This window comes from Hyla sarda, chromosome 3 (assembly GCF_029499605.1).
Source record: "Hyla sarda isolate aHylSar1 chromosome 3, aHylSar1.hap1, whole genome shotgun sequence".
Lineage (NCBI taxonomy): Eukaryota > Metazoa > Chordata > Amphibia > Anura > Hylidae > Hyla > Hyla sarda.
This window is the reverse complement of record NC_079191.1, coordinates 350,763,908-350,791,584: the sequence shown is the minus strand read 5'-3', so window position 1 is coordinate 350,791,584 and position 27,677 is coordinate 350,763,908. Positions and strand designations below refer to the sequence as shown.

At 42.9% G+C, this 27,677-nt stretch overlaps 1 protein-coding gene across 3 annotated transcripts in view; it reads right to left on the bottom strand.

The window, feature by feature from the left end:
- MRPS5 (mitochondrial ribosomal protein S5) overlaps positions 1–27,677 on the bottom strand; it is a 91,724-nt gene that overhangs the window by 55,317 nt on the left and 8,730 nt on the right. For 2 of the 3 annotated variants that reach the window (XM_056567540.1, XM_056567542.1), the window contains exon 2: positions 17,338–17,475. In XM_056567540.1, coding sequence (XP_056423515.1) covers positions 17,338–17,475 — 138 coding nt within the window. Of the gene's footprint in view, positions 1–17,337; positions 17,476–17,623; positions 17,679–27,677 lie in introns of those variants that run through there. The other variant, XM_056567541.1, reaches the window with a different exon arrangement.

The window sequence follows — 27,677 nt, the reverse complement described above, 5'->3', positions numbered from 1 at the left end:
AGAGATAGTGCAGCCTTTTGCCAAACTATTACTGCTGTGTGTGACTGTACCCTAAATATGGTGTGGAACGGGCCTACTGCAGAGACATCTAATATTCATTATCTTTACGTGCCACTGACTAAATACTATGTTAACATTTCAACACAGGTTCACTCATTTACAGCTGTCTACTTGTTCAGTTTGCTATGCATCCTCTGGCAATGCATCTGTTTAGTCAGCTGGTTCTTTGACTAACAAACACTTATCCTGGATCCTAATATATGCTGGCCTGTACATAGCAGCAATAGAGCAGGACGAGGCCTCCTAAGCTTTGGTATGGGTGCAAGGGTTTAAAAAAAAATAAAAAATAAAATTAAAAAAGCTAACAACTGGGGAAATAATTTATTACAGCAATCCATAAAGATATAGTCTATGTTTTGCACTTGAAAAGCTAATTTAGCCTAATATCTCCAGATGCTAAAGTCTTCAAGTAACAGATTGGAACAGCAGGGTTTCCAAGTGTCTAATGCTGTTTACATATAAGAAATGCGTTTGCGAGACAGCTATTAACGGCTTCGGATTTAGTTTGCTTGGCTTATTTCCTAAAAGTATTTCACTTCTGTAAACTAATAGTTAAAGGGGTACTCCGCCCCTGGCATCTTATCCCCTATCCAAAGGATAGGGGATAAGATGTTAGATCGCCGCAGTCCCGCTGCTGGGGACCCCGGGGATCGCCGCTGCGACTGCCACGCCCCCTCCCATAGACTTGTATTGACGGGTGCGGGCCGTGACATCACGAGGGGCGGAGCCGTGACGTAACGATGCTCCGGCCCCTGTATTGCCCGTCATTACGTGCAGAGCGAACTCGCTCTGCGCAGTAATAATAGAGGGGTGCTGCAGCAGCGATCCCCGGGGTCCCCAACAGCGGGACCCCAGCGATCTGACATCTTATCCCCTATCCTTTGGATAAATTGATGCAGGATCCACTATCAATTTAAAAAACCTCCCGTGAACAGGGAAGGGTGCACAGCTAGAGAGGGTGCCACTCCCCCTAACTTGCATAGAAAAAAAATAAAAATAGCCAGCACAACTATAATACCATGTATATATAATACACAGGTGCACACCTCCATTTTTTTTGACCAACAGTGCGGCTGCAACCTTATTTTTTGTATACTTTGTATTTGCAACAACAGCGTGCACTAAGAGCTTCCTGAAGTGCACCACGAGCCTCCATTTTTTGACCAAGAGTGCTGCTGCAACCTTCTTTTTTGCGTAACTGCAAGGGACTCTTGGCTAGTCATATTTCCGGGCCAGGAATCTTTTTGAATGAAAGGCAGGATTTTTAGTGGATTGGCAGGATTCCACTTCCTGGACCACACCAGGCTTTCGGACAAGCCCAGATCAGCACAGGTGCTGAAGGCATATTGTAATTAGGAAATTAGAATAGTTGAGAGTCAGTTTGCCTGGATAAGATGAGAGGAACCTGGCCCTCTAATTGGAATTGAACTCCAGAAGGCGGCACAAACAGAATTTTGGACAATTGGCAGTTATTTTTTTCAAGTGGGCAGTAGTAAATTTTCTGTATAGTGAGGGCAAGTGTTTAGTTAGTGCTAAACAAGCAGGTTTATGTTTTGCTTTATGCCAATGTGAATACGAATGTATTTTGCATTTGAAAATAAAGAGCAGGAGAAGCCCTGCATTGGAACTGTGAAACTGCTCACACTTATGCTTTGAAGAATACAGTACTGCAGCCTTCTATTGTTTTCAATGGAATTCTGCTGCACCATTCAACAATATAGAATTTTCACAGCAGAAGGAAATTCTTAAACCCAGACCCTGCCGAAAGAATAAACATGTTCATTCTTTCAGCAAAATCTGTATACTTCTCTATGCATTAAAAAAAAAAAACAACACACACAACATCATGCTTACCTCTGGTGCTCCCCAGCAGATGCCGCTGTCAAATGTTCCAGTCGTCACTACATTCCTCCTCTTCTGATGGTGTTTCATAAAGGCATATATTTAAAAACAGGGCCCAGAAACAAAACAAAACAAAAAACACAAACAATGCAGTGAAACCTAGACAGTTTTTTTCTGTGCTCAATTTTATTAGTTGATGGAAGCTTCCTTGATTAAAAAAATATATATACACAAAATAAAAACAAAAAATAAATAAAAAAATAAAAAACACACCTCTTTGGAACCTCTTCGAGAAGATCACATACTTAGGGTATATTGGATCTAATAATCATCTGAATGCAGAGTGGCACAGTACCTTCCCAATGAAAGAAAGTAGGAGGAGGAGACTTGCAAGATATTCTGGCAGTATTGTACCCCATCATTGGAGAGACAAAGGGGAAACATTTCCAGCACCACCAAGTGTCAAAAGAATAAAGGGAGGCTGTCAGAAAGCAAATACAATTGATGAACAAGGAAGCCCGTAGACTGCTACTTAGGTGTCATGGTGGGGGAAAATAGAAGAATTGCTATGCCGGCGACTAGAAATTAAATGAGGACCATCATCGGTACTGTGATGTCTCACTCTTGCAGACAGGTGCCATTGCAGTATAGAGGCACGGAAACAGGACTTTTCAACTCAAAGATCAGTGTTTTATTCACACTTGGCAAACATTAAACCCCTTAACGACCACGGACGTAAATGTACGTCATGGTTTGGCGGGACTTCCCGCACCAGGACGTATATTTACGCCCTGTGTATGACCGCGAGCATCGGAAGGGTGCTCGCGTCATACACGGCAGGTTCCGGCTGCTTGCAGCAGCCGGGGACCCGCCCGTAATGGCCGACATCCACGATCGCGCGGATGTCCGCCATTAACCCCTCAGATGCCGTGATCAATACAGATCACGGCATCTGCAGCATTGCGGTACTTTGATTGGATGATCGGATCGCCCGCAGCACTGCCGCGGCGATCCGATCATCCAGCATGACAGCCGGAGGTCCCCTTACCTGGCTCCGACCGTCTCCCGGGTCTTCTGCTCTGGTCTGCGATCAAGCAGACCAGAGCAGAAGATCACTGATAATACTGAGCAGTGCTGTGTCCCATGCATAGCACTGCACAGTATTAGCAATCAAAAGATTGCTATAGATAGTGCCCTATGGAGACATAAAACGTGTAAAAAAAAAAAGTTGAAAAATGTAAAAATAAAAAGTAAAAAAAAGTGAAAAATCCCCTTCCCCCAATAAAAATTGTCAGTTTTTCCCATTTTACCCCAAAAAAGCGTAAAAATGTGTTTTTTAATAAACATATTTGGTATTGCCGCATGCGTAAATATTTGAACTATCAAAATATAATGTTAATGATCCCGTACGGTGAATGGCGTAAACGTAAAAAATAAAAAAAAGTCCAAAAATGCTGCTTTTTTGTCACATTTTATAAAAAAAAATAATAATAAAAAATTCTCTAAAAGTTTTATATATGCAAATGGGGTGTCTAAAAAAAGTACAGATGACAGCGCAAAAAATGAGCCTTCATACCGCCCTATATACGGAAAAATGAAAAAGTTATAGGTGGCCAAAATAGGGTGATTTTAGATTACTGATTTTGTACAAAAAGTTTTAGATTTTTTTTAAGTGGTACAAAAATATAAAAGTATCTAGCCATGGGTATCATTTTAATCGTATTGACCCACAGAATAAAGAACACATCATTTTTACCGTAAATTGTAGAGTGTGAAAACGAACCCCTCCAAAATGGGCAAAATTTTGGTTTTCATTTAAATTTACTCGCTAAAAAATTTTTTGGCCGGTTCGCCGTACATTTTATGGTAAAATTAGAGGTTTCATTCAAAAGTACAATTGGTCACGCAAAAAACAAGCCCTTATATGGGTCTGTAGATGGAAATATAAAAGAGTTATGGATTTTAGAAGGCGAGGAGGAAAAAACGAAAATGCAAAAATAAAATTGGCCTGGTCCTTAAAGGGTAGCTCCCACCAAGTACTATATAATCTAATATGTCCCTACCTAGTAGTAATCTAGCCCTAACCCCCTACCTGGCTTCAAAAAAATTGTTTTAATCGCTTTAATAGAGCAGATTTAGTGCTTCTAAATCTGCTCTTTAAAGCAGGGCAGGAAGCAGCGCTTCCCAGCAGGCGAGACGTCACTGATGCCTTGCTGGGCGCTTGCTTCCGCCCTCACATCGTCTATGCATGAGTGTTTTATTTATCTAATAGGGTGCCTCCAGCTGTTTCTCAACTACAACTCCCAGCATGCCATGATTGCTATTAGCTGTCAGGCCATGCTGAGAATTGTAGTTGTGAAACAGCTGGAGGCACCCTATTGTCTAATGTCATAGTGTCACAAGAATGCCTCATGCGAGCGCGATCGCTACCATCACCGCTAGCGGGGTCCCTGTGCCCACTAGAGGTGTCAAATGTGCCCCCACAAGCGCGATCACTACCATCACTGCTAGCGGGGTCTCTGTGCCCACTAGCGGTGTCAAATGTGCCCCCTGCGAGCGCGATCGCTACCATCACCGCTAGCGGGGTCCCTGTGCCCACTAGTGGTGTCAAATGTGCCCCCCGCGAGCGCTACCATGACCGCTAGCGGGGTCCCTGTGCCCACTAGCGGTGTCACAAGAATGCCGAGCGCGGCTCTGTTCCCCGTCCCTGTCAGCTGTCAGGGTACGGGAACAGATTCAAAAGCCTCGCGCGCAGCTAACGTAGAACTGCGCATGCGCAGTACTACGCAAATAGCGTAGGGCTAACGCCAGGCTCCTAGCGCTGCCTACGTTAGCCCTACGCTATTTGTGTAGTGCTGCGCCTGCGCGCGCGAGGCTTTTAAATCTATTACCGTACCCTGAGACTCTCGACATACGATGCTTTTATATGTCGGGGCCATCGCATTAACTGCTATCCGACAGCGCAAAATGCTTAAGCTGCTGTCGGATAGCAGTTAAAGCATCCCTGGCAGGTTCGCTTACCTATTCCCGCTGCTCCGGGTCCACTTCGCGATCCTCCGGTGTCTTGCGCATCTTCTCCAGGGTCCGGGCCTTGCTTTACGGCGTCGTTATTACGTCACTACGCACGCCGCGCTAGCGCAGCAGCGTAATTACGTCACCAGAAAGCGAGGCCCGGACCCTGCAGAAGATGCACAAGACACCGGAGGATCGCGAAGAAGACACCGGAGTAGCGGGACAGCATCGGGAGCCCCTGGGACAGCATCGGGAGCGGTGAGGACCTGGTCCGGAGCGACGGGGACAGGTGAGTACAGCTTCCTATACTTTACATTGCACGGATCCCTCAACATACGATGGATTCGACAAACGATGGGTCGTTTGGAACGAATTACCATCGTATGTTGAGGGACCACTGTACTAAAACATATAAATTTTTGTACTTCATGACAGTGCCCATTTAAGGTGAAAATGGGCTTGGTCATTAAGGGGTTAAATGCAGAACTAAGGAAAATGTATCAAAAGTCCACCTGTATTCCTTAGGTGTTTGTTCACACCTCAGTCCATGTCATGCGGCATCAAGCAAGTCTTTTCCAGGCCTCCAGGCAATCTACTGACCAGCTTCCAAACTCTCAGGGAAGAACTCGACACTCAGCTTTCTCTGGCAGCGTGAGCTGCAACTGGCAAAATCCCCCTCAGCTGGTGAGGCAGCCTAGCTTTAAAGGGGTACTCCCGTGGAAATCTTTTTTTTTTTTTTTTAAATCAACTGGACAGTTCCTAAAATGGACAGCAGAGGTCAGAAGAGAGCACTGTGCTCATGACATCAGAGAAATCTAAAAAGTAAAGCATTTCCTATGTAGTATATAGCCCCTAAAAGTACTGGAAGGATTAAGATTTTTTAATAGAAGTCATTTATAAATCTGTTTAACTTTCTGGCACCAGTTGATAAAAAAAAAAAAAAAAAAAAGTTTGCCACGGGAGTACCCCTTTAAGGCCAACAAAAGACGGCCTGGATTGTGGGGAATGGCCCCAACCCTACACATGATCATTCCCAGTAAGAGCCATCCTGGATTGGCCTTCCAGCCATATAACGGCCACATTGTCAGTCTGCATCACAGCACAGACACTGAATAAATATCGGCTCTTACTTCACCAAGGCCAGGAGCCTTGGTGACACATATCGCCCATCAGCCACCATGCCTTTCACCTTCTCACAGTACCAATAATAAGAGGAGAGAAGAGGAGCCATACTAGGCACCAGGAATGAGAAGGAAGTGATCCTGGGCATCAGAAAATACAGGGGAGCCATTCTGGGGACCAGGAATGAGAAGTGAGCCATGCTGACGACCTGAAATAAGATGAAGAGCCATGTAGGGGTCTTGGAATGTGAAGTGGAGCTACCCTGGAGACCAGAAATGAGATTGGGAGATATGCTGGCGACCAGCAATGAGAGAGGAGTCATGTCGGGGACCAAGGATAAGAAGGGAGCCATTCTTGGAAAACATGAAAGAAAAGGGGTATCATGCTGGGGACCAGTAAATCAACATGAGACAGTCTTGACTCAGGGTACTATGATCATTATGAGTATTTATTTCTATACTATACATTAGCTTGCCCCATTACACACTTTACACTGCATTCTATCTGCTTTTTTCTTTGACGGGACCAGCCATAAAGACAGTTTTTCAGAGCAAAATTGCATGGGCCACTCAAAAAGGTTGTGGTTATATAAACTAGTTGAAACATACTGCATAAAACTGCAGAAAAGTTGAAACTCGCAACTCGATTATACTTGATGTATCCTAATGTATCCACTAAGGGGCAGCAATGCACCATATCACAGGGAACTGAATAATAGGACTTGCATATTCTTGGTTATTGTGCACTCAAAAAGAAAAAAAAGCAACATTAAATCAAAGTAATCTATCATACAGGTTGATGTAGTAATCATCGAAAAAGCTGAATAACAGCAATGAAAGGAGATTATTGGGTCTCTGCTTTACATTTATAGGAATCAAAATGTCAGCACATGTTGCACCAGGGAAATGAAACCGGAGCCGCACAGAGATTTTTTTCGCAAGGATACCCATCTTTTACGTAAACTGATGCCGCACATGCAGATAGCCACTACGGCTTTCCTTTCAAAGACACAGCGACTGTTACTATGTGATTTGTTATTGTCTAATCTGTGCTCAGGAAAAAGCACTATGAGCAACAGGAACATAATGAGTTATATTTGGGAGATTGTCTACAAGAAGATGGGTTTTACATCTCAGCTTTCGGGAGCAAAGAAAAAGGAAATCACTGCAGAATGGTAAAATAAAAGCATAGGAAAAAAATGGAAATTGTGCTGCCCTATACATCATTACAGGCACATACCAGGACTACACGGAGTCAAAAGAAAGATAGGAAGGACACCGAAACATTTGTCTTTACAAAAGGTTAGGTGAGATCTGGAAAGCCTTTAAATGCCATCATTGCTCATTCATGTTGCATTTCCTGCCCATTTGTTCTATGTCCCTTCACTCTAACCTTGTGTCTTCCAAGTCTCTAACCTGAATAAAAATCAAGATGTATTTCAGCAGTAAGGCACCAAAAGGTAATGAATCTGTCACCTACAGAGAAGGCATCTTTACTTCTCATGTTGGATATTACTTGCTAAAGGTGTAAAAGAGGTTGACAGAGGTATGAAATCGGCATAGTCATAAAAAAAATAAACAAACAAAAAAAAAAAAAACACTTTATGTGTTACGCTATAGGTCATGTTGATGCTTTATAAGGCTTCTTTAACACTACAAAATTCTCAGTTTTTAAACATCCGTATGAAGTTCCGTCTGAAAACCAGCTGAAAACGGCAGTAACAAAATCCTATACGTCCGTTAGAAAATCCCATTATAGTCTATGGGATTTTCTAATAGCCGTTTGAACCCATTATAGTCCGTTATTGATAACGGACGTTTTTTTGCGATGGAAGATAGTAACGGGAGAAATAATTCCCTTTATGTGTCCAGCTTCGGTCTTTAGTTCACATATCCCTCTGTTCTGCCTCTCCCTCATTCTGACATCCACTTCTCAGGAAGGGGCATGTCTTAGGCAAGCACTGAGCCCACCCTCACTCACCATGCATTCACTTCCTTCCTGAGTCTGCTGTGCTGGGTCTCTTCATCCAGTCACAGCAGACTGCTCTGTAATCCCCTCCTCTGTTTTCAGGAGTCCGGTAGATAGGAGTGCTAGTCCCGCCCTCACTCCCCGGACTTTGTCTCAGCCTGTGCTTCAGCTGGGACGAAGATGCTGCTGCAACTGGACTGGATTGTGTTTTGAATGGTAGAGGGACCCCAAGTGGTCTTTTTTATATAAGCCATGCTTTCTAAGTATATTAGCAAGGTTTAGGTTTTGCAAAGATGTACAACATATAATACATTTTTGAATCTGACAGTGCCCATTTAAATGAAATTTGAATTATTTCCTAAACCACCACTCTTGACTTACTGACTGACAGGATAGGCCACCAATGGCGGATTGGGTGCACCCTTGCCAGTCAGCTGCTCTGCACAGCTGCGGCGCAAAGATGCAAAAATATATACAGGAGCAAAAAGCCTCTGCTCAGTTTATTGTATAAAGGTGCATAAGGGCTGAGCTGCAGTAACCCAGTGCCACTGCTACATAATGTATGGAGCCTAAAAGTGCTGCGACTATGCATAACAGCTGATCTGCAGAGGAGTTGGGTGTCAGCACCCAATGATCAGCTATCAATGACCTATTCATGGATGAGCAATCATTGGTTTTCCCTAGGAAAGGCCACAGGCTCACACAGTGGAACTTTTGCGTAATGTCCTCATGGAAATTTTCCAGTGGACATTTTGCAAACAGCAGGCACCGGCAGAATTCGCAGGCGCTAGGACCACTCGGAAATGTGCTGTCTCCATAAACGGCAATGCATTTCTCAGCAGATTCCGCAGAAAGCATTGACAAGGCACTGCAGAAAGGTGGTGAAACCTGTATATACACACACACTTTATCAACTTACAGCAGTGTATCCCAACCAGGGTGCCTCCAGCTGTAGCAAAACTACAACTCCCAGCATGCCCGGACAGCCTTTGGCTGTCCAGGCATGCTGGGAGTTGTAGTTTTGCAATAGCTGGAGGCACCCTGGTTGGGAAACACTGACTTACAGTGTAACAATACCAGATTTAGAGAAGGAACATGAAAAATATACCTTTTTTCTGTAAATCTTTATATTGTATACAGAGAACAAATCCACATATCAACAACAAAATGATTTTGTTGCCGGCTGCTCATTCCTAAAGCAAAGTCTAGAATATTAAATCATTTCTGGGCAACTCATGGGGGACTTTAGATCACATAGTAGAAATTTATATTCGGATTCAGACTGATTGGAAAAGGATTAAAAACAAAAAAGACACAGAAGATGTATCAGCCACAAGGGAACCTGTCACATTAAATAAGTTTGCTCTGCCACCATTACATTATAAAGCAGAAGGAGCTGAGCAGACTGATCGAAAGTTTAGTGTGAAAAGATTCAGTGCAACATGTATTTTCTTCATGCACATCTCTGACCATTCTGGGCTTAGGAGTCAAGTGGGCGGTCCTACTCATTCACAAAATGCTGTCAATCATTCAATAAGGCAAACCACTGGACTCTTAAACCCAGAATGAGCAGAGATTTTACACAAAAATCTATAAAACATTCTGCTTAGGTTACCTCCAGGCTCTTTATTTCCCTGTATTGTCATCTCCATATTGTTACCATCCCATGCATCTTCTCTAATACTACATGCTGCACAAGTCTGTTTACAAACTCAAAAAAAGAAATACCACTAATGCCTTACCTAGATTTCCATACCCATAAATCCTTTATGACCCTAAGGTTACAACAAGGACTGACCACTTTCGTTATTCTCCTGTAGCCCCACTGGGGATCACATGACCCAGTAGCATTATTGAAATGCAGGAATGGAGCTGAGGAAGAGGGTTGCAATACCTTTGAAATGCGTTGTCCCTTGCTGTAATTTTTTTTCCGTTTAATTTTATTTCAATACATTTTTTAAAGTGTACCTGTCGTCAACAAAAACTTTTTATATAATGTAGATAATGTCATTTTATATATATATGTAACATTGGTTAAAAAATGTGTATATTTTTGTCCCTGCAGTTATTGCATGTTTGTCTCTATGAGGAGTCCAAATACAGGAAGTGAGGATGGACAAGCAGGACAGTCTGCACTGAGGTTCTATAACATGCTCCTGGCTCATACATCAGGATGATTGACAAGCCAGGAGTCTGCACTGATCCCTGCTTGTCCTACCCTCACTTCCTGTTTTTGGACTCATCATAGAGACACACAGACAATAGCTGCAGAGACAGCATTTTTTTACCCAAAAATATACATAAATTTTAACCAATGTATCTTACAAATATACATATAATGGTATTATCTACATTATATAAAAAGATTTTGTTGATGACAGGTACATTTTAAACTTCAACTGCCGTCCGTGAGACAAGTGAATTCCTCTCAGGAACAATGGGGGGGGGGGGGGGTGCCAGGCTCGCATGCATCTTCTTCTCCATGCTGACTTCACTTATTAAAGCGTCTAGGCTTCGGTCCACAATTGATGCTGGCTGCCCTTGTCTAAGTAAGTCAGATTTGACTGATATGCATATACTGGTTTGCTCTGCCAGGTGAGCACTGCACCCATCTGCCACTCAACCATATGTTACCAGGATAACGGCACTCAGTGCGCCTTTTTTTCTCTCTCTCTCCCTCTATACCATATGATGCCAGCGTTCACAACCGGATCACTGTTCCATCAAATATCCAAACAATGGCGTAGCACACAGTTCCAAACTAAGGTGCAATTTATATTGTCATGTCAGAGCAAAGCAACGTTTCAGCTTCTCCATGAAGCCTTTATCAAGCTTGCCTGCTGTGACATGAGAAAATAAACTGCTCCTTATTTTGGAACTGAATGCTGCACCATTGTTTGGATGTTTGCTGGAACAGTGATCAGGTTGTGGACGCTGGCATCATATGACAAATGCCTTTTGTCTTTTGTAGTGCTGCAGAATTTTTTGGTATATATACAGTCATGGCCGTAAATGTTGTCACCCCTGAAATTAAGTATTTCTCACAGAAAAGGATTGCAGTAACACGTTTTGCTATACACGTTTATCCCCTTTGTGTGTATTGGAACTAAACCAAAAAAGGGAAGAAAAAAAAGCAAATTGGACATAATGTCACACCAAACTCCAAAAATGGTCTGGTCAAAATTATTGGCACCCTTTCAAAATTGTGGAAAAACAAGATTCTTTCAAGCATGTGATGCTCCTTTAAACTCACCTGAGGCAAGTAACAGTCTACAGACCCCCTAATATCACTGAAGAGATAGAAGTTCGGCTTCATAAACCAATAGAGAGGGCCGCCCGGACAGGTACAGTTGTAATAATGGGAGATTTTAACTATCCAGATATAGATTGGGGTCCGGGGTTGGCTAAAACTACAAAGGGGCGACAATTCCTAAATTTATTGCAGGATAATTTTATGGGCCAGTTTGTGGAGGACCCAACAAGAAGTGATGCCTTGTTGGATCTGATCATTTCCAACAACGCAGAGCTGGTTGGTAATATAACTGTGCGGGAAAACCTTGGTAATAGCGACCACAATATAGTTACTTTTGACTTAAAATGTAGAAAACAAAGACAGGCGGGGAAGGCAAAAACATATAACTTTAAAAAGGCAAAATTCCCTGGGCTGAGGGCTGCACTACAGGACATAGCCTGGGGGGAGGTGTTCTCAAATACTGATACAGAAGGGAAATGGGACATCTTTAAATCAACTCTAAATAACTATACAGCCAAATATATACCAAAGGGGAACAAATATAAACGATTAAAACGAAATCCTACATGGCTGACACATGATGTTAAAAGAGCAATAAACAACAAAACAATAGCCTTCAAAAAATACAAATCTGATGGGTCAGCTATAACATTTAAACAGTACAAGGAGCTTAAGAAAATCTGTAAAAATGTAATAAAAACAGCAAAAATTCAAAACGAGAGACAGGTGGCCAAAGAAAGCAAAACTAATCCTAAATATTTTTTTAGATATATAAATGCAAAAAAAACCAAAGGACAGAGCATGTAGGACCCCTTAATAATGATAATGGGGAGGTTGTCACGGGCGATCAAGAGAAGGCGGAGCTACTGAATGGGTTCTTTAGTTCTGTATACACTATGGAAAAAGGAGCTGACATTGGCCAGGTCAGTGCTGGTAACACATCATGTAATGTACTGAACTGGCTTAATGTAGAGATGGTACAAGGTAAGTTAAGTAAAGTAAATGTAAGCAAATCTCCAGGGCCGGATGGACTACACCCAAGAGTTCTTAGAGAGGTAAGTTCAGTAATATCTGTACCCTTGTTCATGATATTTAGAGATTCTCTGGTGTCTGGTATTGTGCCAAGGGACTGGCGCAAGGCGAATGTGGTACCAATCTTCAAGAAGGGCTCTAGGTCTTCGCCAGGCAATTATAGACCGGTAAGTCTAACGTGCATTGTGGGTAAATTGTTTGAAGGACTTATAAGGGATTACATACAGGAATACATAGGGGATAATAGTATTATAAGTGATAGCCAGCATGGGTTTACTAAGGATAGAAGTTGTCAAACCAATCTAATTTGCTTTTATGAAGATGTGAGTAGAAGCCTTGACAGAGGAATGGCTGTGGATATAGTGTTTCTGGATTTTGCTAAAGCGTTTGATATTGTCCCTCATAGACGTCTGACAGGTAAGTTAAGGTCTTTGGGTTTGGAAATTTTAGTTTGTAACTGGATTGAACACTGGCTCATGGATCGTACCCAGAGAGTGGTGGTCAATGATTCGTACTCTGATTGGTCCCCGGTTATTAGTGGTGTACCCCAAGGTTCAGTACTGGGCCCGCTGTTGTTTAATTTATTTATCAATGATATAGAGGATGGTATTAACAGCTCTGTTTCTATCTTTGCAGATGACACCAAGCTTTGTAGCACGGTACAGTCTATAGAGGATGTGCATAAGTTACAGGATGACTTGGATAGACTAAGTGTCTGGGCCTCCACTTGGCAAATGAGGTTCAATGTGGATAAATGTAAAGTTATGCATCTGGGTACTAATAACCTGCATGCGTCGTATGTCTTAGGGGGGATTAAACTGGCAGAGTCACTGGTAGAGAAGGATCTGGGTGTACTTGTAGATCACAGACTACAGAATAGCATGCAATGTCAGGCTGCTGCTTCCAAAGCCGGCAGGATATTGTCATGTATCAAAAGAGGCATGGACTCAAGGGACAGGGACATAATACTCCCCTTTATAAAGCATTGGTACGGCCTCACCTGGAATATGCTGTTCAGTTTTGGGCGCCTGTCCATAAAAGGGACACTGCGGAGTTGGAAAGGGTGCAGAGACGCGCGACTAAACTAATATGGGGCATGGATCATCTTAGCTATGAGGAGCGATTAAAGGAGTTACAATTGTTTAGTCTTGAGAAGAGACGTTTAAGGGGGGATATGATAAACGTATATAAGTATATTAATGGCCCATACAAAAAATATGGAGAAAAACTGTTCCAGGTTAAACCCCCCAAAGGACGAGGGGGCACTCCCTCCGTCTGGAGAAGAAAAAGTTTAGTCTCAAGGGGCGACACGCCTTCTTTACCGTGAGGACAGTGAATTTATGGAATGGTCTACCTCAGGAACTGGTCACAGCAGGAACAATTAACAGCTTTAAAACAGGATTAGATACATTCCTGGAACAAAATAACATTAATGCTTATGAAGAAATATAAAATCCCATCCCTTCCCCAATATCGCGCCACACCCCTACCCCTTAATTCCCTGGTTGAACTTGATGGACATATGTCTTTTTTCGACCGTACTAACTATGTAACTATGTAACAGGTGTTTGCAATATAAAAATCACACCTGAAAGCAGATAAAAAGGAGAGAAGTTCACTTAGTCTTTGCATTGTGTGTCTGTGTGTGCCACACTAAGCATGGACAACAAAAAGAGAAGAGAACTGTCTGAGGACTTGAGAACCAAAATTGTGGAAAAATATCAACAATCACAAGGTTACAAGGCCATCTCAAGAGATCTAGATTTGTCTTTGTCCACAGTGCGCAACATTATCAAGAAGTTTGCAACTAGAGATAAGCGAAGTTACAGCGATTTGATTCATCACAAACTTCTCTGTTTGGCAGTTGCTGACTTTAGCCTGTATAAATTAGTTCAGTTTTCAGGTGCTTCGTTGGGCTGGAAAAGGTGGATACAGTCCTAGGAGAGAGTCTCCTAGGACTGTATCCACCTTTCCAAGCCCACCGGAGCACCTGAAAGCTGAACTAATTTATCAGGCTAAATTCAGCAACTGCCGAGCAGAGAAGTTTGTGAGGAATCTTATCACTGTAACTTCGCTCATCTCTATTTGCAATCCATGGCACTGTAGCTAATCTCCATGGGCGTGGACGGAAGAGAAAAATTGCTGAAAGGTGTCAATGCAGGATAGTCCAGATGGTGAATAAGCAGCCCCAAACAAGTTCCAGAGATATTCAAGCTGTCCTGCAGGGTCAGGGAGCAGTAGTGTCAGCGCGAACTTAAATGAAATGAAAGGCTATGGCAGGAGACCCAGGAGGACCCCACTGCTGACACAGACATAAAAAAGCAAGACTACATTTTACCAAAATGAACTTGAGGAAGCCAAAATCCTTCTGGGAAAACGTCTTGTGGACAGATGAGACCAAGATAGAGCTTTTTGGTAAAGCACATCATTCTACTGTTTACTGGAAACAGAATGAGGCCTACAAAGAAAAGAACACAGTACCTACAGTGAAATATGGTGGAGGTTCAATGATGTTTTGGGGTTGTTTTGCTGCCTCTGGCACTGGGTGCCTTGAATGTGTGCAAGGCATCATGAAATCGGAGGATTACCAACGGATTTTGGGTCGCACTGTACAGCCCAGTGTCAGAAAGCTGGGTTTGTGTCCGAGATCTTGGGTCTTCCAGGAGGACAATGACCCCAAACATACATCAAAAAGCACCCAGAAATGGATGGCAGCAAAGCGCTGGAGAGTTCTGAAGTGGACAGCAATGAGTCCAGATCTAAATTCCATAGAACACCTGTGGAGAGATCTTAAAATTGCTATTGGGAAAAGGCACCTTCCAATAAGAGAGACCTGGAGCAGTTTGCAAAGGAAGAGTGGTCCAACATTCCGGCTGAGAGGTGTAAGAAGCTTATTGATGGTTATAGGAAGCCACTGATTTCAATTATTTTTTCCAAAGGGTGTACAACCAAATATTAAGTTAAGGGTACCAATAATTTTGTCCAGCCCATTTTTGGAGTTTGGTGTGACATTATGTCCAATTTGCATTTTCCCCCTCTTTTTTTGGTTTAGTTCCAATACACACATATAGCAAAACATGTGTTACTGCAATCCTTTTCTGTGAGAAATATTTAATTTTCTTGAAATATTTCAGGGGTGTCAACATTTATGGCCATGACTCTGTATATGTGTATATATACACACATACATACACTGGATAAAACAAATGGCGCTGTAGGATTAGTGATGATGAGTGTGGATAGTATTGCAAAAAAAAACCTGCAAGTCTAGGTCCCATCTGCAGCTCACAACAGCATATGTTGGCCATTGCCACTTGTACAACTTAGAAGAGTGTCTTTACAGTATTACAACGTAACAGAGAAAGCCAATATGCAGATGATAGTAACCCGTCCTTCCAGGATGGAAGTTTGGAGCAGCCTGAGTAGTTATAGCCAAGAAATCCAGTATCAAATGAACTTTTGCTCTTAACTGCTGGAGAAGGCAAAATGCCAAGCACTGGAGAATCTACTACAATTTTTTTAATAACATTAAAGGGGTACTCCAGTGGAAAACAAAATTTTCTCAAATCAACTGGTGCCAGAAAGTTAAACAGATTTGTAAATAAATTACCTCTATTTAAAAATCGTAATCTTTCCAATACTTATCAGCTGTTGTATGCTCCACAGAGAGTTCTTTTATTTTTCAATTTCCTTTCTGTCTGACCACAGTGCTCTCTACTGACACTTCTGTCCATTTTAGGAACTGTCCAGAGCAGGATAGGTTTGCTATGGGGATTTTCTCCTGCTCTGGATGGTTCCTGACATGGACAGAGGTGTCAGCAGAGAGCACTGTGGTCAGGCAGAAAAGAACTATATAACTTCTTTTGGATCATAGAGCAGCTGATAAGTACTGGAATAAAAAGTAATTTACAAATCTGTTTAACTTTCTGACACCGGTTGATGTAAAAAGAATGATTCCACTGGAGTACCCCTTTAAGGTTTTCTCCCAACCAGATGTGAGGATTATACCATGGAAAAAATACAGTATGTGTTCTGAGTACATGTATGTAGAAAACTAGAGAGTCACAAAACTAAGCCAAGCCTGGACAAACATTTGATAGGAACAACATTCACAGTCACAACAGACCACCCTAGTATTCCCACTAGTCACAACAGACCACCCTAGTATTCCCACTAGTCACAACAGACCACCCTAGTATTCCCACTAGTCACAACAGACCACCCTAGTATTCCCACTAGTCACAACAGACCACCGTAGTATTCCCACTAGTCACAACAGACCACCCTAGTATTCCCACTAGTCACAACAGACCACCCTAGTATTCCCACTAGTCACAACAGACCACCGTAGTATTCCCACTAGTCACAACAGACCACCGTAGTATTCCCACTAGTCACAACAGACCACCCTAGTATTCCCACTAGTCACAACAGACCACCCTAGTATTCCCACTAGTCACAACAGACCACCCTAGTATTCACACTAGTCACAACAGACCACCCTAGTATTCCCACTAGTCACAACAGACCACCCTAGTATTCACACTAGTCACAACAGACCACCCTAGTATTCCCACTAGTCACAACAGACCACCCTAGTATTCACACTAGTCACAACAGACCACCCTAGTATTCCCACTAGTCACAACAGACCACCCTAGTATTCCCACTAGTCACAACAGACCACCGTAGTATTCCCACTAGTCACAACAGACCACCCTAGTATTCCCACTAGTCACAACAGACCACCCTAGTATTCACACTAGTCACAACAGACCACCCTAGTATTCCCACTAGTCACAACAGACCACCCTAGTATTCACACTAGTCACAACAGACCACCCTAGTATTCCCACTAGTCACAACAGACCACCGCAGCACCCCAGCAACCCTATTGATCATAGTAAGTAACCCCAGTCCTTCTAATAGTTATTGAAATGATCCTTTTACACTCTCCGTTTTCAGTAGTCATAGGCAACCTCCCTCAGACCCTCCTGCCGTAGGTCACAAACCACAGCGTACTATGGTGGAAAGAAACGACAACTTACATCTGCTGAAGAAGCTGCCTGACATTCTGGCTTGCTGAATAAAGACACTGGAAAGTGCAGGTTGGTAACATGGCTCCTGGATAAGTGTAAATTTGGTGAATAGGCCGCTGCTCCTCACTTCTGGTACAGAGATCCCACCTGTGGAGTCATAAAAAATACCCAACAGTTATTTGAGGCCTCACCCACAATGATCAATTTTTACCATTAGAAGTGTATGCATTCTTGGAAATGAACAAAAATCTTTATAAATGAAGACTATTTTGTGAAACAATGTCAGAAGATTTACATTTTAAAAACCGACACATGTACAACTATTTAAACCGACACATGTACAACTATTTAAACCGACACATGTACAACTATTTAAACCGACACATGTACAACTATTTAAACCGACACATGTACAACTATTTAAACCGACACATGTACAACTATTTAAACCGACACATGTACAACTATTTAAACCGACACATGTACAACTATTTAAACCGACACATGTACAACTATTTAAATAAGTATTAAGCCAATTTCTGATTTACACGAACATTGATTTGGATTATCATATGGATCCACCTATATCACTGGGAGAAACTATAAGTATTGTCATGCAGGACTCCAGGGCAAGGCAGATGCATGCATTGGATCTCAAGCTTCAACTACCAAAGCAAGAAGTGAGCAACTAAAACTGGCTGGTTATTGCTGATCCATAGGCAGAATAAGACCATGTTCACAAGGTGTAAAAGGTGCAGAATTCCGCACAATAAGGCAGGTGCTAGGACCACTTGGTAATGCACAGTCTCATAGACAACATTGCATTTCTGAGGGAAACCTTCAGAAAGAATAGACATGTCTGTTCTGCGGACACCGGAATCGGGATTTTCATGACAGAAACATCTGCCACTGAAATCCCACCGTGTGAACAGCGCAGCAGAATCCCATTTAAATCAATGGGACATTGCTGCAGCGAAATGTCCTTGCGGAATATTTTTGCGGAATATTTTTGCGGAATTTCGAAAGGACAGATAATGCTGTGCTGCAGCACAAGTGGTCACAGCCCAGCAGTCTTCATCAATTCATATGGTTCATAGACTGTAGGGTCATCATCACTTTGGGTTACAATATGACCTCATTCACCAATCAAGCCTAATGACTAAAAAAATGCTCCACTGTCTGAGCCCTACCACTCATTATAGAAGTCATTCTGACAAAAAAATAATAATAATAATCCTCCTACATTCATTCTGTTAATACGACCAAGTATTAATGCAGATTCCACTTGGAATTCAAACCTTAAAAGGGGTACTCCCGTGGAAAATGTTTTTTATTTTTTTTAAATCAACTGGTGCCAGAAAGTTAAACAGATTTGTAAATCACTTCTATTAAAAAATCTTAACCCTTCCAGTACTTATCAGCTGCTGTATGCTGCATAGAAAGTTAATTAATTTTTGAATTTCCTTCTGTCTGACCACAGTGCTCTCTGCTGACACATCTGTCCATTTTAGGAACTGTCCAGAGCAGCATAGGTTTGCTATGGGGATTTGCTCCTACTCTGGACAGTCCCTGACATTGACAGAGGTGTCAGCAGAGAGCACTGTGGTCAGACAGAAAGGAAATTTAAAAAGAAAAGAACTTCCTCTGGAACATACGGCAGCTGATAAGTACTGGAAGGGTTAAGATTTTTAAATAGAAGTAATTTACAAATCTGGTTAACTTTCTGGCACCAGTTGTTAAAAAAAAAAAAAAAAAAAAAAAAAAAAGATGTTTTCCAGGGAAGTACCCCTTTAACACTTAGGGGGCACACACTTAGGGAGCGAACCATGATGTTGTGAGGGGGCATGGCCATGACATCACGATCACGGCCTCCGACTCCGAGCATTCTGAGCAAAATGTTCAGAACGCTGGAGCACCGGAGGGGTACACTTACAAAAACTTATAAAACACTTAACACATCATAGAGACATGTGCAAGCACAATAAAGTTCTGTAGTGAAAAAGGATAAGGGATAAGTTATGGATCACGGGGGGATTCGAGCACTGAGACCCGCCCCCCCCCCCCCCCCCCCCCCCCGCGCGCGATCTCCTAAGCGGGGCCCCAGCAGTCTGCTGGAAGGGGGTTGTGCCGACCCCTGCACGGATCGGCGACCAACACATCCCCTCCCATAAAGAGGATGTCGGACGTGGCTTTCTGCGGGGATTAAAACGGCCGCTTCCGGCAGACTGCTGTGGCTCCCCCCATGATCTATAACTTATTCCTTATGCTTAAAATAGGGAAGAAGTTATTTTCCACTGCACTACTTAGGGGACCAAGCAGTAGATTTTACCACATATAACGCTTTACCACATATAGTAAAATCTCGGGGGACATTTTTGGTGTGCATATGAAGTTATAAAGTCTCCCCAGCCGCTCTGTAAGTAGTCTCCTGAGAGCTGTATGCAGACAGAATAGAGCAGTGGCACAGGCCGTAAATCACGCTGAGGGGGCGTCACTATGGCCGGAGCGACAGGACTTGGAAAGTATAGCTCCCTGCCCAGGGGAATACTTACAGAGCGGCAGGGGGAGACTAACAAACTTCATATCCTCACCCTGGGGGAGGGGTACAACCAAGATGGAGGCAGACACTACGTCCGCACTACAGAATTTTAACGCGCGGAATTGTGCTTGGGAATTCCGCTGATTAAAAAACTTTAGCCCTGACAAGAACGGGCCTTCCACTGACCCATTAACACTGAGGAATGTGTAGACTGCACTGCCATCAATGGTGACGGCATAGGTCCACATGGTCCTAGCAGTGAAGGATTTCGGTGACTACCAAGACAGAATCTCAGAACAGAAATCCTGATTGGAATCCCGTAGTGTGAACATACCCTAAAGATAGAGCCATAACAGCATGCATCTGCATACTTATAATAGTTATTTTGAATGTGCTGTCTTTTCAAAGTCCAGTTTGAAAGTGTAGATAGTACAATGTAATAGGAAAAGCCCTTGGCTAAGCACTTCTCTTCCCGGCTTGGCAGATTCTAACATTGTCAGATTATAAACATATTACAATGTAACAGACACTAAATTCTTGTTAATTTACATTTGATTGGTTGTAGAGGCAGATAAAAAGGGAGGAATAGGCTAAGTTCTCATGGCAGAATTTCCGTGTGGAATTCTGCACAAGAACTCCGCACAAACACTCTGCGGCAGCAGAGTCCTATTGATTTCGATAGGATTCTTCTGCACTCGCCACATGGCAGAATTTCGGTGGCAGATGTTTCTGCCACGAAAATCCTGATTCCGAAGTCCGCAAAAAGAATAGCCACATCTATTCTTTCTGTGGATTCCATTTGAAAATGCATTGCTGTTTATGAGACGGCGCATTTATGCGCGATCCTAGCACCAGCATGTTCCGCCGGTGCTCCGCTGTGTGTGGAACGTCCAGTCGGAAATTTTTCAGCCAGACGTTCCAGTGTGTGAACATAGCCTTATAGCAGGATCAGACTACAGTGTGTATGTTTGTAGTCTGTTTCCATGGAAACACATGGGTAGGTATAGGAGCTGTAGACATAATGACTACTAATTTCTTTTTTTTATTTTTATTTTATCCTAAAACCTTGTGAAGACAGACAATAAATAGCCTTTAAATCAGTGATTTCCAAACAGGTTGTCTCCAGTTGTTGCAATAATACAACTCCCAGCATAAATAGATTTTGGCTTTAAATAATAATTCCTGTGTATAGTCAAAGATTTTTCTTTAACAAGAAAAGAAATTAAAATTCTACATATTTATCCATTGTGATGCATGGCTCTTCTCTCCTTATTTTTAATTAGGAGACTAGAAAGCAAAGAAGAGCAGCAAATAAACAATTAGAGCGCCGAAGGTTAATAAGATTTGCATATATAGTATTTATTTCCGTATGTACACAACAACGAAAATATACAACATCAGCCATTACAATTAAAAGTGCATCACTTGGCTCTCTCCAGTGCCCCCATAGAGAATGGGGGAGATTTATTAAAATCTATCCAGAAGAAAAGTTGCCGAGTTGCCCATAGCAACCAATCAGATCACTTCTTTCATTTTTCAGAGGCCTTTTGAAAAAATTAAAGAAGTGATCTGATTGGTTGTTATGGGCAACTCAGCAAATCTTCCACTAGAGAGGTTATGATAAATCTCCTTCAATGTATATAGGGCGGGTGTGTCAACCCAGCTCTTGGGATAGAGAGATTCCGTGTGTGTGACCCCCATAAGCTAAAAAATGCTGGAACACACCTTTAAAAGGTTTCCCCAGCAAAGTGGATGAGAAAACTCAAAATCGCAATTTTTTACACTAACATGTTATTGTGGCCCCATTTTTTTTTTCATTTTTGCAAGGGGTAAAAGGAGAAAAAGCCCCCCAAAATTTGCAACACACTTCCTCTTGAGTGAGGAATTACCTCATATGTGGAATTGAAGAGCTCTGCGAGCGCACTAGGGGGCTCAGAATGGAAGGAGCGGCAATGGGCTTTTGAAGAGCGAATTTTGCTGAAATGGTTTTTGGAGGGCATGACACATTTGAGAAGCCCCCATGGTGCCAGAACAACAACAAAAAAACAAAACATGGCACACTATTTGGGAAACCACACCCCCTCAAGGAACGTAACAAGGGGTATAGTGAGCCTTAACACCCCACAGGTGATTGTAGAGTTGTCGTAAAATGGGTCGTGAATTTTTTTTTCAATAAAATGCTGGAGTTACCCTAAATTTTTCATTTTCACAAGGGGTAATAAGAGAAAAAGCAATCCAAAATGTTAACCCCATTTCTTCTGAGTAAAAAAAAATACTCCATATGTGGATGTAAAGTGCTCTGCGGGGGCACTACAATGCTCAGAGGAGAAGGAGCACAATTGAGCTTTTGGAGAGAGAATTTGGTTGTAATTGAAGTCGGGGGCCATGTGCTTTTGCAAATCCCCCATGGTGCCAAAACAGTGGACCTCCCCACATGTGACCTCATTTCGATAACTACCACCCTCACAGAATGTAATAAGGGGTGCAGTGAGCATTTACACCCCACTGCCGTTTGACAGATCTTTGGAACAGTGGGCCGTGCAAATGAAAAATTACATTTTTCATTTTTACGGACGACCGTACAAAAAAAATCTGTCAGACACCTGTGGGGCGTAAATGCTCACTGTACCCCATATTACATTCCGTGAGTGGTGTAGTTTCCGAAATGGGGTCACATGTGGGGGGGGTTCACTGTACTGGCAGTATGGGGGCTTTGTAGACGCACATAGCCTTCAATTCCAGCCAAATTCTCTCTCTAAAAAAAATTAGCTCCTTCTCTTTTGAGCATCGTAGTGCGCCCACAGAGCACTTTACATCCACATATGGGGTATTTCCATACTTTCAAAATGAAAAATTTGGGGTAACACCAGGATTTTAGTTAAAAAAATGTTTTTAATTTTTGCGTCCAAATTTAACGACAACTCGTCAATCACCAATTTAGGCCTCAATATAAACATTGTGTTACAATTTTTTGGGGTCTTTATCTCCTTTAACCTCTTGTGAGAATGAAAAATATGGGGCAATACCAGCAGGTTAGCGTAAAAAATTTTTTTTTTACACTAACATGCAGGTGTAGACCCCAACTTTTCCATTTCATAAGGGGTAAAAGGAGAAAAAGACTCCCAAAATTTGTAACACAATTTCTCCTGAGTACAGAAATACCCCATATGTGGCCGTAAACTGTTGCCTTGAAATATGACAGGGCTCCGGAGTGAGAGAGCACCATGCGCATTTGAGGGACTTACATAGGGACGGCCCCGGATGCAAGTATTACACTTGCCTCTGAAACAAAACAAAAAAATACTGTATGGCAGGGTTTCCCAAACAGGGTGCCTCCAGCTGTTACAAAACTACCAGCATGCCTGGACAGTCTATTGCTGTCCGGCAATACAGGGAATTATTTTGCAACAGCTGGAGGCGCCGTTTTGGAAACTGTGCCATACAAGATGTTTTTTATTTTTATTTGGAAGGGTAACTGTGTAAGAGGGTGTATATGTAGTGTTTTTCTCTTTATTTTGTGTTATGTAGTGTTTTTAGGGTACAAGCACATGAGCTGGGAGTTTGAGCTGCAGCAGAAAATTTGCAGCATCTCAAACTTGCAGCAGGAAACTCACTGTTAACCCCCACCTGTGTGAATGTATCTTCCCATTTGGGGGTGGGGGGAGGAAGCAAATCTCCAGCCGTTGCAAAACTACAACTCCCAGCATGCACTGACAGCTGAAGGGCATGTTTGGAGTTTTAGTTATGCAACAGCTGGAGGGGAACTGTTTGGAGATCATTGTATAGCGGTCTCCAAACTGTGGCCCTCTGGATGCTGCAAAGCTACAACTCTCAGCATGCCCAAGCAGTGAAGGCATTCACTGCACTGCAGCCTCCTCCGCAGCCGCCACAGGGTCCGCTCCGCCGTCTCTGTCTTAAGTCTTCTGCCACCGTTATACAAAACTGAACCTCTATTATCAATAAAAATTAATAATGAAAATCGTTTTCAACTATTTCCATTATCAATTCATCAGTCATTCGATTAGCTGTTGCACTCCAAATTGTAGATTTGCTTTGCGCGATGCCCCACAACATGCTGCAACTCCTGGGCCAGATCACAGACCCCAGAGGCCTCGGACGCGCACTCAAAGCAGGCGACATATATCTATAGCCTTCCAGTTATGCTATATATAACCCATGAGTAAAAACTGATCTTTTATGTAACATTTTTTATGTTTATCCAATTAATAAAAAAAATTAATCGTCCATCTAATCCATTATAAAAATTATCATTACCGCTCTAATTTCCACTAACTCAGATTCCATAACTCAATACCATACAGTTCAATGTGTAAATGCATTAAGGCACTAGAAATTTATTTATTATTATTATTTACTAATCCACAGCACTTGCCCAGTTATACAACTTTGTCATTTGCATATTTTTTTTACTGTGAATCACACTATCTGCAGCATGGATGCCATTTTGCGATAATGCATCAAGGGCTGTTAGGATTAACCAATACCATTGATTAAAATTTGATCATGGAAATTGTTATCAGCGATTTCCATTATCAATTAGTCAGATGTTGGGGGGAGTGGCCTCAATTGTTAGGGTGCACGGCCTAGCAAACAATAGTATACCCACTATTACTACCTCTTTCCCTGCCTCTTAGCCACTTTGTCTGCTCCTACATGTTCCCCTCCATTACCCCTTACCCTCCAGTGCCTCTGGGTGAATTTTTAACCTCCCTGGCGGTATGATTCTTTCTGGAAATTTGTACCAAAAGCGGTACAATTTTTTGCACTGAATTTCACATCTCCCCCCGCCCATTTCACATCTCCCCCATCACATTCCCCCTCTCCCTTGTCACATCCCCCGTCACATTCTCCCCCCTCCTTGTCACATTCTTCTCCCTCCTTGTCACATTCTCCCCCCTCCTTGTCACATTCTTCTCCCCCTTGTCACATTCCCCCCCTTCATGTTACATTCCCCTCCCCCGTGTCACATCCCCCCCCTTGTCACATCCCCCCTCTTGTCACATTTCCCCCTTTGTCACATTTCCCCCTTTGTCACATTCTTCCCCCCCCCCGTCACATTCTCCCCCTTCATGTTACATCCCCCCCTCTGTCACATTCATCCCCCCTTGTCACCTTCTTGTCCTGCAGTAACATACACTAGGTTTGCCGGGCAGATTTCAAACCTAGTGTATTTGCTGCAGAACAAGCCCTTTCCCCTTCAGCCAATCACAGGCTTTACACTACTGCGGCCTGTGATTTGCTGAAAAGTGAAAGGTCCTGTAAGATGAATAGAGCAGGGACCAGAGCGCACGGAGGGGAACGACATCTGCAGGAACCGGGACTAGGTGAGCAAAAGGTTTTTTATTTTACTACTTTTTCTTTTTACATTTCTAACAGGGTGCCTCCAGCTGTTGTGAAACTACTACTCCCAGCAATACTCCCAACACTGACTTTTAGTATTTTTCTTTACCTGCTCTGGCCGGCCCCCGCAACGGGAGCCGGCCAGAGGAGATAATCGCATGTTTTCCCGGGGGCCGCATCGCTATATCGCATTGCTTTTGCGATATATCGTGCAGCCCGGCCGGGAACTCTGCAATTCTACCCCGAGCGTGACTCGGGGTTACCGATCCTGGCAGGGAAAATTAACCCCGAGTCACGCTCGGGAATACCGCTCAGGAGGTTAAAGAGTACCTGTCACTAAATTAAACTTTTAATATATTGTTCCTTATGTAATTATAAGACACTTTGCTATTTACTTGCTGTTAAAATTCTCAACCTTTATTTGTTTTAAATGTGATTGTGGCACTAGGTGGCTCTGTTCTGTTCCCTGTCGCAAGACAGTTAGTTTGGTCTCCTCCTGGCCTGGCAGGAGACCAAACTCAGGAAGTATGTGCGAGGCACAGCTCTTGTAGACTTCAGTGACGTCGCGCCTGCTGAGGAACACCCACTTTCTCCTGCTGGGAGCTCACACAATGTTAGCAAGGGGAAAAGCATGATACATGGAGCAATTAGGGAATAATCTGAGTTAGTTGGAAAATATGGTTTGATGACAGGTACTCTTTAAAGATGGTGCTGGCCTGTGACATCTGCAGCCTACCTGTAGCACCGTGACCAAGGCCTGTCGTTCAGTCTGGAAGCTAGCGTCAGTGTCATCAGTGAGCGCTGCCTCCTTCGGTACTGACATTGTCAGAGGCCCTGGTCCCTGAATCTGCCAGAAGCTCCATTCTCTTTCCCCCCTGCAGTGACAGATCTTTCTGGTGCAGGGAGGATGGCCATCTCTAATGTCTGTGAACTGCTCCTTCTCCTCTACAGCGAGACTCCAACTTGCTGTATCCCCAGGAGCGTCGTGTCACGACCCCCGCCTGAAGCAGGGGCCGCCACTCCCCCTCCATATATCTCTATGAGGGAGCGGTTTGGCAATCTTAGGCTCCCCCATAGAGATATATGGAGCAGGCGTGATGTGCCACTTCCAGGGAGATTCTGTACAGATCGTGGGAAGACCCCAGTGTTTGGACCCCTTGCAATCTAAAACTTATCCCCTATCCTGCATATAGGGGATACATTTTTTAGTATGAGACTACTTCTTTAACCCATCAGACCCCACGATTTCCCCCCGTTAACCCTTTAAGTACTGTCCCCCTTCTCTAACCCCGTTAACTCATCACAATGGAATCCCCACTTCCTTCCATTACCTCTGGTCCCCTTATCTCATTGTTCTGTTTTTTTTTTATACGAATAATTGCAGAAATAATTGACTAATCGATGGGGACCGCAAAACGGGAATAGGACGTGCGAGAGATCATTGAACATGTAGTATCCGTGCAGCACCAGAGCACTGCAAAACCAGAAAGTGCAGTGATTCAGAACGGTGGGAGAGTGGGTCTCCAGGTGTCCAGAAAGGGACAATTTCTGAACCATGAATTTTCTGTATGTCCACCACCGGATAACCCCTTTAAATCTTACCTGGTATGGGCTTTGTATAATTCACTCCCAGAAAACGCTATTTATTTCTTTAAACAGTACGAAACAAATCACCTTGGTATTACAGCAAGCACTGATCTGATAACTCAACCTTCATCTTTAACCCTTGCACCGCACTCACAATGACAAATGACTGCGTCCCTTTAAACCCAGAGGAACTTTTTTTTTCTTTTATGTTCCTGGCCGACAGCAGCCGCATCTCTTATTGTGCTTGTAAACTGCAAACTCAAACACTTTTTGCAGCCTCATAAATACAGAACATGGTTCTTCCACCTTTTTAGTAGTGCTTATGAGTACTTCTGCTGAAGTGGAGCTTTCAAAGACATGTCTGGTGCACAAGGTCAGTGAGCTGAACATAAAATGAGGACGCACAAGCACTAAATAGGTAGTCAGCGCTCTTCCCTTAGCCCGGCATCTTCAGGTGCGCACAAACAGGGATGAGAGAGACTAAAGACACGATCTTTAAAAAGGACATTCATTCTGAGGGTGCACAAAATGTTATAGTTTACATTCTGCAGTCTGCAAAGTGCTGGTCAGACATTTGACATAAACATTGTTAGAACACCAAAGCAGTGGTCTCCAAACTGTAGCCCTTTGGATATTGCAAAACTAAAACTCCCAGTATGCCCGGACAGCCGCAGTTTGGAGATCACTGCAATAATGCAACAGAAAATTTTAAGATTTTAATTTTGCTAATATAATAAAAATTCTATAGAGAAAAAAAAACTTATCTGATAAAACCCCACTATTCCTGCACTAGTGCTCCCCGCCAATCTTTCTTTGGGGTTCTACAGCAATTACATACCTAGATATCATATATATTTCTAGG